The sequence below is a fragment of the Triticum aestivum genome, chromosome 3A (genome assembly GCF_018294505.1).
Source record: "Triticum aestivum cultivar Chinese Spring chromosome 3A, IWGSC CS RefSeq v2.1, whole genome shotgun sequence".
Taxonomy (NCBI): domain Eukaryota; kingdom Viridiplantae; phylum Streptophyta; class Magnoliopsida; order Poales; family Poaceae; genus Triticum; species Triticum aestivum.
Genome location: NC_057800.1, coordinates 661,981,314 through 661,994,221, shown reverse-complemented (window position 1 = coordinate 661,994,221; position 12,908 = coordinate 661,981,314). Strand labels below are relative to the sequence as shown.

Sequence of the window (12,908 nt, the reverse complement as noted above, 5' to 3'; positions counted from 1 at the left end):
TTGAGCACTTTCCTACATGCTGCTTTTTCTTGGTTTGGAAATTATTAAGTTCAAACGTAATTGCCGATGTAATGTGTGGGCCAGCATTTACATTAGCCGCCTCTGTCATTAGGCATTATTCTCACTGAATTCCTTTGGTGCATAAGGAATTGTTTTTCAAACAGGCAGAATTAAGGCTTTAAGCACAATACCTGTCAATTCTGAAGACTTCCAATAGTTCTGCTGTATGTTAACTTTCTAAAATTCATGTCTTAACCTCTTTCTATTGGGTGAAACACTATAGATTTTTGTGAGCTCTAGTCTACTGGTCAAATGGACTTATACTAAAGTAAAGACATAAAAACGAGACCAACAGGGACTAGACCGTGTGGCAATTTATTAAGAGGAAACAACCAGGTACAAACCTGTTAGTGATTTGTGTAGAACCGTAGTAATCTATTTGAGCAGAAAAGAATGTTTAAAGAGAGCAATACTTGTCAACGGACAGTAGTGCCTGAACTAGCACCTGTCAGTGTTATTTAAATATACATGAGTTACCCCGGAGTGTCCCGTAGTATAGAGGCATCCTGACCCCTCTCCAGTAAAAGAGCTATTGGTAATAAATATTCACTATTGAGACAAATCTTCAACTGTTCTTTTGTTGAATGCATACAAGGCACCCTGCAGCCTCTCTGCTTGCAAAATAAATGCTCTGTTTGGTACTGGGTTGTTTATTACCTATGCTACAGCTTTTGCGTAAAATGTGGTACATACATGAAACTAGACCTGGTTGGTTAAATTCAACACATGAAGCCTGCTCTGCTGAAGAAATGCAGTCTGCACAGAAGTCATCATCTTCTTTCTTTTCTCATTTGTCAATATGAATCTACTGCTCCCTTGTACAGTACAGGTGGTTGTTTTGTTACATGGAAAGAGGGATGGCACAAAACCCACGAGAGCTGAAGATGCCCAGGGTAGAGAAGATACTGTCAACTTCTGGTGGAACATACGAACGTTTACAGCATTTATACACTGCACAGTTGGAGACCGTGTAGAAGATCCAGTCTGAAGTTCTAAGCCTATTCAAGCAGAAGACCACATCGAGGTCTGCTTATAGATTTGATTTCTAGTTGCAATATACTCCCTCCGTCTCAAAATAAGTGTCGCTGATTTAGTACAAAGCTGTGCTAACTTTGTACTAAACCAGCGACACTTATTTTGGGACGGAGGGAGTATTAACAAAGAAACTGGTTATCTGCACAGCCAAGCTGGTCTTCCGATATCAAAATTTCAGACCATTCACTCTCAAAATTACTAGTTCACAAGCTGAACTAGACATCTTACAGTACAAAATGCCCCTCCAGTCTGCTACTAGTTAACCTCTAGTAAAAAAGAAAAAGGAAAAAAGAAGAAGCCTTTTTAACAGAGAAAGAGAATAGAAGGAAAAGAAGAGGAGACTGAAGGAAAACCACTACTCTCTACTAGACATATCATATCATAGAAGCTCCTACTAACCATCAATGATCACCTGTGGCAGACACACTTGTAATGATAGGCACTATTCATGGGGTCATTTGCATCCACCGGGACTTGCTCAGCGGTACACTTGGATCGACAACCCCTGCATTCGTTGTACGTGCATATGGGAGCAATTGAACCAATCAGCATTCTCCTTGCATACTTGGGCGGCTTCTCCTTGTTTAGACCCTGCTGTGAAGCATGTGAACATCATGTTAGTTATTGTTGCTTTCAGATGGCTATGTCATGGGCCCCATTTTCCAAATTAACTTGCATATCCTGCACGGCTGCACCCATGCTCTTTTTGCTCTTGTTCTAAGAACTTCTCGTACTAACTGTAGGAGTAAGGAGGCAAGTTGGCTACTGTATCCTCTTCCTATCAGTCCGCTTACCAAAAACTCCATGGGCAGGTATATAGTATTTCAAGCAAGTTGAAGTTTACAGAATCTTTATTCAAGCATAATTTATCATGTGCTATAGTACCTATAAGAACGGCGCTTAGTACTAACTAGATGGCATATGTACCTTGATGTTCTCTTGCAAGTCCATATGTTCTTCAGGTAATCCCTGGTGAGCATATTGTTCTCCATAGTCTGCACCCGTACAGTAGATTGAAGTGAAACTAGTGAATACATGGTGAACATATGCACACTAAAGAAAGAAAAAGAAAACAAGCCATTCTAATGCAAGAACAAACGAAGAACACAAAGTATTTGCAGTGAAGAAGTGAAACCTGAGATGCTACCATGGTGGCCTTGGTTGCAGAGAGCCTGGCCGATGAGCAAGCAAGAGAGGAGGAAGAAGAGGAGCAGGGAGCTCGAGGTAGTTGTGGGGCTACCACCGGCCATAACCCGCCTTCTCCAAAATGGAGAGATGGATAGGGAACGGGAGGATGGAATGGAGGTGTGCTTGTAATTACAGAAACTGCTTAAGGTCGCAAGTGCTAGAGGCTATATAGATGGCAGACGGGTGCAAGAGCTCTTGTGCGTATGCGTGCGTTGCCTTGTGGCTCCGCTGTTGCCTAGCATATGTAATTATGTGTGCGTATCCTTGTGCCATACCATGCAGACAATGGTGTAGAGAGGGGCGGGGCGGGGTGGGGACTGAGGTGACCACCAACAGGTGGCTCCGCTCTCCCTCATATGCACGCACACACGGGATAACAGAGGCCTCTGAAACTTAGCAACGGGGGACCGTCCTTGCATTGTTTTTGCACCGCATCACCTTTGTCCCTTCTTGCCACACATGTGCCTTCTCTGCACGCATCTTATTTTCTTTATTTATCCCAGTTTTGAACTTAAGTAGTCAAATAATGTGCTTCATTAGTCGTTCTGCTCACCTCTTTTTGTTCCTTCTGTTCTACAGAGGCAGGCCATGGAGGGAAGGGAAGATGGGCCAATTATTTGCGCCAATCATATGCAACATCGAAACGGCGGACACAGTGCGCAAAATCTATGTGGGAATAGTAGTAAACCTAATAATCAGCGAAAGAACATGCTTCAAGGAAAACCCTGAGGGAGAAGAGGAAACTTATGTTCAGTTAAAGGACATGCTTCAAGGAACTAACTACCTAGGATGCCTGGGGTAGTGATGACGGTGAAAGCCAAGGGGAAGCACAGATTTATGGCGTATCATCTCTGAACATGCAGAGGTGTATGTCTGTATGCCAGAGGACCGAGAGGAGGGTGTGGGAACTGGAAAAGCAGCTCGGGTGAAGATGCTTGGATTCTGCATTTCGGAGAGAGCAGCGTGGCGGAGGTGCTTGGATTTCTGCGTTTCTCCCAGCCTAGCTCTTGTTTTCTTCTCTCGCTCTCCTTCAGCACGGCGGCGTGGGCTTGCCACTGGATTCTGGGACAAGCATCCAGAGCCGTACCACGCGCAGTCTGGCGGCCTCTTGCAGCCGCAGAGAGCAATTCTCGGAAGCTCGGGATCTGCGGCGCGCTGGTCATATTGCTTGTGTGCTTCTTCCTTGAGGAAGATGCACTGACTGGCCGTGGACATGGGCAGTGCTCAGCGGTGGTTGCTTTCAGTACCAGAGCGGCTACCACCACCGGGAGAGGCCAATGCTGGCGGTCACGAGACGCCAACTGGGTCAAGATTTTGGTCCAGTCTGAAAAATAGCCAAGTGGGTACTGTTTGTCCAAGTAAGGACATTTTGGCCACTAAGAATCCAGCGTGTAAATTGTTCTTTGCTTCCAAGAACTTACTGGACTAATTTACACTGGCTAAGCATATTTGCAGGGGGGGTCTGCATTCCACCCTGTCGTGCTGAGGGGGACTTGTTGTTTTCAGCCCCACGGATCACAAGGATATGGCGTACTGCACTCCCGACTAGACGACATTCACAAAATCCATATTTTGCCATCACAAGGTACATCCATCCACCAAGGTGTCGGGATACCAGAATTCAAACCCATGTGTACTCGGTAGAGTGTTACACTTTTTAGGCACCTACAACTCAACTGCCCCACAAATAGGCACAAACACAATTTGCTAATAGTATGTCCTATACATTGATACGACTTTTCTATTATTCAACTGTAGTTATTTCTGAGTCGATCTAGGTATAATCACTCTGACATGGGGCAGAAATTATACTATTGGATCTGAACCAGTGGCAAGCTTTATCATGGGGCTGCAAAGGTTTGTGATCTTCTTGATTGATACAGCATCAGATGCGCGGGTTGGGATCCTCTGCAGTTATCAGTGCAGTGCTGCAGATGACACGTGGGGTCGGCTCCACACAACTTTGACTGTAACTGCAGTGTTGTTACAACAAAGATCTGCACCCCAACGCACATACACAACTTGAAGAACTTTTGCTAGTTCCTAGTTTCCTAAAGTTTTCATTATTTTGAAGTCCCAATCATCTCAAATTGCAAGATTTCACTCTTAGAAGGTGTGCCATTTTTTTAGCTTGTAGATAATATGTGGAGGGATTTGAAGAAAGGCCAATTGCAGTGACTTGGGCTAAATTAAGCAACTGGCCAGCAACTGAGAGCCGATGAGAAGGAAGATGGACAAGGGAAATTTCTATTTGGTCGAAGGCGCCCATTGCCCCGGCTATAGGTTTTAGATGGGCCAGCCTATGAAAGCTTCTCACACAGTCACGGTTTTGGTATGCTTCCATTCTGATTTTCTCCATTTTTTGTGTTTTATTGCCATTTTCTTTACTTTCTTACCTTTTCCAATTGATGAATAAAGTTCTATTTTTTGTGAAAACTTCCAAACTTCATGATTTTTTAGATTTGTGAGTTTTTTTTCAAATTCATGAACATTTATTGATCGTTTTTAAATTTTGCAAAGTTTTTTTTTCAAATTTGTGGAATTTGTTTCAAACCCACATTTTTTTAAAATCATGATTTTTAAAAATTGATGATCATTTTTTAAATCATGTTTTTAACTATAAGAAAATGGTAGCTGTTGTTCTGCACCAGTGAGCCAGAAAAAAACAACCTAGAGACACAAAATTGCTTTGCAAGAGCCACAGTTGTGCCTCTTCGAAAAAGGAAAAAGAAAGTCAAAAAAGTGCTTTCTACTCGGTTTTCTTCATCTGGTTTTTTTGTGAAAAAAGTTCATGGAAATCTATCAACATGGGTTCTAGTTTCGAAGATCTTGACGTGAGGAATTCAAAGATAAAAATGGTTTGAAATTTGACACACGGTTTAAGAGATAAAATATTTTGAATAAACGAGTCTACGAAAAAAGAAAACTCTTAGGTTGCGACAAGTGGGCACCTCTTGCGGCGGCGAAATCACTAGTTAAACGATACTTCACATCTCCACCTCTCTCACCACTACATCTCATCTGCAGCCGGGTGGTTTGGCTCTCCACCCCAGTTCATACTCGGTGACGGTGAGCATGGGAACATATTGATGAGTGGGCTCTTTGGTCATCTTTTTTTTACGAAAAACATCCGATCTATTCGTCTTCAATCATGACAGTATAACGAACACCAGAAATAATAAAAATTGCATCCAGATTCATAGACCACCTAGCGACGACTACAAGCATTGAAGCGAGCCGAAGGCGCGCCGCCGTCATCGCCCATTCATCACCGGAGTTGGGCAAAACTTGTTGTAGTAGACAGTCGGTTGGTCATCTTAACGCCTTGCTAGTTAACGATCATCACCCCATGCCTGCTCTTTGCAACGTCTGTCATTTGCCACATCAATACCTGGGTCAAGGGGCATTTAGTGTTCTTTTGTCAAAGATAACATTGCATTTGGTGCATCTTGCTAATAAAACGTAAAGTGGTGGTTTTTTGTTATTGATGTCACAATTGTGATGGTTTTGTGGATTTCACTCTTCACAAGGGGCATTCCTTAACTAGTGATATCGCTATATATAACTTTCTAAATTTTGTTTACATTTTGCGAAGACTCTTGCAGGCACCTCTGACCTATGATCGTTTGTAGTGTTGACCCAAATGTTTAGAAATGGTTTTTTGGAATATTTTTTAAAGTTTCATAGAACTTATTGGCATTATTAATAGATGACCAAAAAAATCTAACATATAGAGAAAGACGCGGGAAATAAGTTTTATTTCTGCCACATAGTTGTGGACACACAGCAACATGACTTAGGAAAAGCGGAAGAGGATACAAAGGTAGTAGCATGCATGGCCAACACAAAGCATGCACGCACATCAGATCAACCTACGTACGTACACTCCTACGAACGAGTGAAAGTTGGTAGCAAGCTGTTGGTAGTGGGTGACTAGCAGGAGGCCGGCCCGTAGCCGCACTTGGCGGGGATCTGCATGGCGCGGTTGGCGTCGATGTCCTTGGGCAGGAAGCCCTTGTACTTGCAGAGGCACTTGAAGTTGGCGCCGCGCACCGCGCCGCAGCACGCGCCGCTGGGGCTGGCCTCGTTGCTGCCCACCGAGCAGTAGGACCTGCAGTTGTTCAGCATGCTCCCCGTGTCCACGTTGCACACATGAATCCCGGCCGCGCCCGACGCCGCCGCCACGACCAGCAGCGCCACCAGCGCTGCGGCGACGCTGGCGCTGCTCGTCGTCACCTTCCTCCCGGCCATGGCCATGGCTAGCTAGCTGACGGATCGATCAACTGGGGGATCAGCTGCGCTTGATGTGTGCGTGCGTGGGGGGCCGTTGATTGTCTGGGTGTGTGTCACGTTTGGGCGATGGCTAGGGCTTATATAGCGTGGGGGTAGCGTGGCCCGCGACGAGGTGCGTTTGGCCGCGTCGCTCATGTAATTTCCTAGAAGATGGTACCAATGGAGAGACGAGTAATTCTTTGTTTTTTCGTGTTTGAGAAGTAGGAGTAGTAGTGTGCATATGATTGTCTGAACAGGGGACTGGCATGAGACCATTGACTGTGAAAGCGGTGTAAGAATTAGTAGAGGAGAAAGAGGCGGCAGACAGCAGCCACTCCTGGTTGGACAAGTGCTCCACTAGCTAGTGACACTTGAAGAAGACTGAGACCGCTACCTAATCAACCAACTTTTGGAGGAATACTATTTTGAGGTTCTCGTCATGTCTCCAAGCAAGAGCCGTGTTGAACAATATTTCTACAAAAGTTAGGTTGACTGACGTGGTGGAGGTCTTTTGTCCCGGGAAGAACCAAAGTGACGATGGGAGAGATTCATGAAGGTGAGGTAATGCCATAGACGTTTGACCAGTACCGGAGCAAACCGAGGAACAAACGAGGAAAGAGAGCAAAAGAGAAGAACCATCGGTGTTTCTTTAGGAAAAAGGACAGGTGCAAGTTTGAAAAATATCAAATTTGAATCAAAAGTTTCGTCTGTGTAACAAGATAGCAATTATCTCCCAATCTCATTATCCACATAAGCTCAAATTTGTATTTTTAAATGAAATCAAATAACAGTTTATAAACTAGCTATTAGTTTACTAATTCAAGAATTACACAAATAATATCTCCTATGCGTTGCAGCCGGTGTTGGGCGTGCGACTGTATGTGAGGCTAGTCATAGTGGGAGTAACTTAGCTAGGAACATAACACATCCCAAGACAAGATTACTTATGTGGCAGCTAGTTAATGAGGAGAAAGGTGTTTGGAGTATATGGTAACATAGTACTACGTGACTTCTCAGGAGCCGCAGCTTCAATACGGACGCAACTTGCCGAGGAACCAACTCGCCACATTAAAGTGGCTGATCGGCCCTTCGCATGGCCTAGTCGCGGATATTTAAGTCGTGCTCCGGCACCGTCCACATTGCAATCTCTCTGCTCTTCCTCCTCCTTCTACTCCCTTCCTAGCCCCTCTTCCTCCACAACTCCGGTGATGGGCAAGTCATGGGCCTCGGCGTCGGCAAGCGGTGGTTCCGGGATCAACACCGGAGGATCGTGGCAACGCCGCCTTCGAACTCCGGGGCCGTCGTCCTCATCGGTGGGCGACTCCTCGACGAAGGCGGAGATCGTCATCTCCTCCAGCGACGAGGAGGACCAGCCGCCACAATAGCAATCCGCATGGCGGTGTAGGTCCTGGTGTACGTCGTCACGGACGAGGAGTACGAGCAGCACTATCGTGGTATTTGCACGGCAGATGGCAAGGGATGGCTTATCTCGCGTGGTTAGGGACCATGAGCGCTGACGGTGTCCTAATGCGGGATTAGATCGTCATCTCCTCCAGCGACGAGGAGGACCAGCCGCCGCAATAGCAATCCGCACGGTGGTGTAGGCCCTGGTGTACGTCGTCACGGGCGAGGAGTACAATCAGCACTATCGTGGTATTTGCACGGCAGATGGCATGGGATGACTTATCTCGTGTGGTTAGGGACCATGAGCGCTGACGGTGTCCTAATGCGGGATTAGTCCATCCCATGGCATCTGCCATGCAAATACCACGACAGTTGGCGCCCATCGTTGGGCCTCTCGTGGCGCCGATCGGAGTCACATTTCAGACAGGACTGAAAGATTATGGTGATTGCTTGTATCTACGTGGGTATTTCCCCGAAGAGGAGAGGAGGATGCAACACAACAACGGTAAGTATTTCTCCTCAGTTATGAAAGCAAGGTTATCAATCCAGTAGGAGAACCAAGCAACACTATGTAAACGATACCTGCACACAAAGAACAAATACTTGTAACCCAACATGTAAGAGGGGTTGTCAATCCCTCATCGGCATTGAGATAGATTAAATTATATGAGATTGGATAAATAGATCTAGCGAAAACACACACAAAAAGTGCAGCAAGGTATTTTTGGGTTTTCGGAATAATAGATCTGAAAACAGTATGATAGAAAATGGACCCGGGGCCGTAGATTTCACTAGTGGCTTCTCTCGAGAAAATAGTGAAAGTGCAACTATCCCTAGGTGGTTTTGGTAATTACTAACAACATATAGCTCATTGAACTAATACTATTTCAAGATGATCATTTTAGAAAGTTCAATGATTCGCATGGCATGGATTAGGAATGTGGACCCCTCAAAATGCTAAGAACACACATTGGCTCAATCTCAAGACTCTACATAATCTCAAGACTCTACATTTTCATTTTAGTGATCCAAGATCACATCGAGTCCATAGGAAAAGCTAATACTATTAAAAGGGGATGATGTGTTGCTTAATGACTTACTTGCTCAAAATACTCAGTGATATGCTCCAAAACCCTCAACCACTTTCTCATATCCACATATGTCTCAAATCAAAAGTCAAACTTGGCCCCACCGAAATGTTCTATCCGGCGCCACCGAGTTCACTTGACATAGCCACTGCCAGAAACCCTAGTCATTTCGGTCTCACTGATAGGGATCTCGGTCTCACCGAGATGAGATTGCAAACTCTCTATTTCCCTCCGTAACGTTTCGGTCCAACCGAGATGAGCGATCGGTCCCACCGCGTTCGCAATGCAAACTCTCTGTTTCCCTTTCGTAACGTTTCGGTCTCACCGAAATGAGCGATTCGGTCCCACCTAGTTTGCCTGACCAACTCTCTGGTTAGCTTATTACCAAAGTTGGTCCTACCGAGTTTGTGTAATCGGTCTCACCGAGATTACGTTATGCCCTAACCCTAATGGAATCGGTCCCACCGAGTTGACATGTCGGTCCCACCGAAAAGCCTAACATTCACATTTTGAACTGAATCGGTCTGACTGAGTTTTCTGATTCGGCCCCACCGAGTTTGGTAAATTGTGTGTAACGGTTAGATTTTGTGTGAAGGTTATATATACCCCTCCACCCTTCCTTCATTATGAAGGAGAGCTATCAGAACGTGCCTACACTTTCAGCATTCATTTTCTGAGAGAGAACCACCTACTCATGTGTTGAGACCAAGATATTCCATTCTAACCATATGAATCTTGATCTCTGGCCTTCCCCAAGTTGCTTTCCACTCAAATCATCTTTCCACCAAATCCAAATCCGTGAGAGAGAGTTGAGTGTGGGGATACTATCATTTGAAGCACAAGAGCAAGGAGTTCATCATCAACACACCATCTATTAACTTTTGGAGAGTGGTGTCTCCTAGATTGGTTAGGTGTCACTTGGGAGCCTCTGACAAGATTGTGGAGTTGAACCAAGGAGTTTGTACAGGCAAGGAGATCGCCTACTTCGTGAAGATCACCCTAGTGAGGCAAGTCCTTCGTGGGTGATGGCCATGGTGGGATAGACAAGGTTGCTTCTTCGTGGACCCTTCGTGGACTCGCGCAACCGTTACCCTTCATGGGTTGAAGTCTCCATCAACATGGATGTACGATAGACCACCTATCGGAACCACGCCAAAAATCTTTGTGTCTACATTGCGTTTGCTCCCTCCAAACTCCTCCCTTTACCTTCATATGCAAATGTTTTACATTCCGCTGCTATACTCTTAGACTTGCATGTGCAGATTGATTGCTTGACTTGTGCTAAGTCGCTAAAATCTGCCAAGACTTAAAATTGGGAAAAGGCTAGATTTTTATTTGGTCAAGTAGTCTAATCACCCCCCTCTAGACATACTTTTGATCCTACAAATAGAATACGGTGGATAAACAAATTATTGTTGGGCAATTGATAGAAGAGCAAATAATTATGACGATATCCAAGGCAATGATCATGTATATAGGCATCATGTCCAAAATTAGTAGACCGACTTCTGCCTGCATCTACTAGTATTACTCCACACATCGACCACTATCCAACATGCATCTAGTGTATTAAGTTCATGGAGAAACAGAGTAATGCAATAAGAATGATGACATGATGTAGACAAGATCTATTCATGTAGGAATAGACCCCATCTTTTTACCCTTAATAGCAACGATACATGTGTGTCATGTTGTAGCGACCCGACCCGAATGGATCAAGTCTCTGTGCTTAAGTGTCATCCCTGGATCGGTATGCTGACACACACAGTACTCGAGGATTTATAATAGAGGTAAATCACATGTAAAAGTAACATAAATACTATTACCTCAATCCAAAATAGCGGAAGTAAAAAGATTGTGGATTCCCATCAACACCAACGGCAAAGTTGAGTGTATAAATCGTAACCCTAACGTATCACTTACTCGTCGTAAGATATCCTGCAACATGAGACGTTGCAGGCAAATTCACACCATAGGAGAATGATGAATAATGGCTATCACTACATGCATATTTGGCTGGTGGAAAAGTTCTATGGTTATAGTTTTGCGTAAAGCCAATTTTTCCCTACTGCAAAGGATTAAATTTTATTTAACTATCATGGTGGTTGTTGAACATTGAGAATGGTTGACAGCATTCTCAATCCCAATTAAGTAACATCATTATACCCAACAAAATTATTTAAAGTCACATGATGAGATTCACATGATAATCCAAGTACTAGATACTCAAGATGTCCATAACCGGGGACATGACTAATCATGATTAGTTTATACACTCTGCAGAGGTTTGCGCACTTTTCCCCACAAGACTCGACCGCCTCCATTTGGTTTCTCGCACTACATGTTGTTTGAGAAGACGGATGACCGAGACATAGTCTTTCAGAAGCGCTAGCACCTTACGATCGGGTAGACCGTACCACCTACATCCCCTACATCTGCTAGTCTACCACTGTAAGAGTTCGCACAACTTAGTCAACTATGCTAGAGCCCATAATAGCTTGTGGCTGCACACGGAAGTTTCTAGTGTGAATAGTCTCATGATTCCTTTGAGCCTGGGTGGCGGTCCATAAAAAAGGCAATCCTGGTCTACCCAGGTGCCTAGACAGGCAATCCTGGAATAACCAGGTACCTCAATCCACCCAGATGTGTGTTTAAGTTGCCACCTTAAATAAACTATTAATTAACAATCTCACATCTGTCATGAATACTCTCAAAACTCAATCCACGTCTACGAGCATAGCACAACAATGTAAGCATAACGTAATAGTAACTCCCAAGGGTTTGAAAATAAACAGGTAATAGGTTCCTACCTCATCAACTACTTCCCAATACCCACATGTTACCAATCCTACTCATGCAATGTTTGAGGTTGAAACTAATGCATAAAAACTGGGTGATAAAGGAATATGATCAAAGTGTGAACTTTCCTGCAATGTTGATGAAAATGATTCGCACTCAAAAATCTTGATAGCTCTACTCGTCACACTCCGGTCAATCTATCGTAATCAAGCAATAGTAACCACACATAAGCAATCACTCAAAAGATCAGAAAGATCGAAGAAGTCGATTCGGAAAACATCAAAACCAAACAAATAACTCTTGCAGCATAAAACAATTTCTAATAGTACCAAAATTATGTGAATTTGTCCTTATTAGAATGTTTAGGTCAAGAGCTTCGATTTGCAAAAAGAATCAACTCAAACGGAGCTACGAAACTCAAGTTATGATCAAACGGAGTTTGAATTCAAATCTGATCTAATTCAAATTTTAAACTTTTCAAAAACATGTTTGAGTTGGATTACTGGATAGAGGGGATCATAATGAAGACGTGGGTGTTGGTTTCGTTGGATTTGGACTAACGAGCAAAAAGTTACGGTGTTTTGAAGATTATGGGCTATTCTGCAAATATGTTATTCACAAACGGGTCCCTGGCCGAAAATAACAGAAAAAGAAAAAAAACTAAAAGGCGAACACTCGCTTATAAGGTCTAAACAGTGGACGTTCGCTGTTTAATAAAACCTAAAAAAACAGATCTAGTCTAGGGTATTTTAATAAAAAATAAACCGAACTTAAAATAAAACCGGATCGGACCGGGCGGTTTTTTTACCGGTCCACAGCGGGTCAACGGCAACGGCGACGGCGGCGGTTTCCGGCGAGGCGAGGCGAGGCGACGGCGAGCTCTAGCGCGGCAGTAGCGGCGCGAAGCGGCTCCGGCGAGGAGCGGGCGGCGGCGCAGGCGAGCGGCGAGGGGGGGCGGCGAGCGGCGGATGCGGCAGAGGGCGACGCAGGCAGCGGCGCTAGCAGGCGGCAGCGCAGGCGAGCAGCGGCGTGGGCGGTGAAGGGATGCGGCGGCGGCGCGGA

General features: G+C 44.6%; 2 protein-coding genes and 1 long non-coding RNA gene across 4 annotated transcripts; 1 reads left to right on the top strand and 2 right to left on the bottom strand.

Annotated features, from left to right (window-relative positions):
• Positions 1-1,235: 1,235 nt before the first annotated feature.
• On the bottom strand, positions 1,236-2,588 carry LOC123063040 (EPIDERMAL PATTERNING FACTOR-like protein 9). Of its 2 annotated transcripts, none has more exons than XM_044486756.1 (3): positions 2,231-2,588; positions 2,023-2,090; positions 1,236-1,686 (listed from the first exon to the last, which is right to left on the bottom strand). In XM_044486756.1, exons 1-3 carry the CDS (start codon positions 2,343-2,345, stop codon positions 1,504-1,506), a joined length of 366 nt encoding a protein of 121 aa, XP_044342691.1. In that variant the 5' UTR covers positions 2,346-2,588; the 3' UTR covers positions 1,236-1,503. The 2 variants fall into 2 exon arrangements, with proteins under 2 accessions (XP_044342691.1, XP_044342690.1); XM_044486755.1 differs by having other exon boundaries at positions 1,236-1,689; positions 2,231-2,577.
• LOC123063042 (uncharacterized) lies at positions 1,802-6,018 on the top strand. The gene is made up of 4 exons (XR_006430026.1): positions 1,802-1,907; positions 2,863-3,641; positions 3,739-3,868; positions 4,414-6,018. It is a non-coding gene; the product is annotated as an uncharacterized lncRNA (long non-coding RNA).
• A 4-nt stretch (positions 6,019-6,022) lies between these two features.
• On the bottom strand, positions 6,023-6,640 carry LOC123063041 (male-cone protein 1). The gene has a single exon (XM_044486757.1). It carries the CDS (start codon positions 6,538-6,540, stop codon positions 6,217-6,219), a length of 324 nt encoding a protein of 107 aa, XP_044342692.1. The 5' UTR covers positions 6,541-6,640; the 3' UTR covers positions 6,023-6,216.
• Between the last annotated feature and the right edge of the window lie 6,268 nt (positions 6,641-12,908).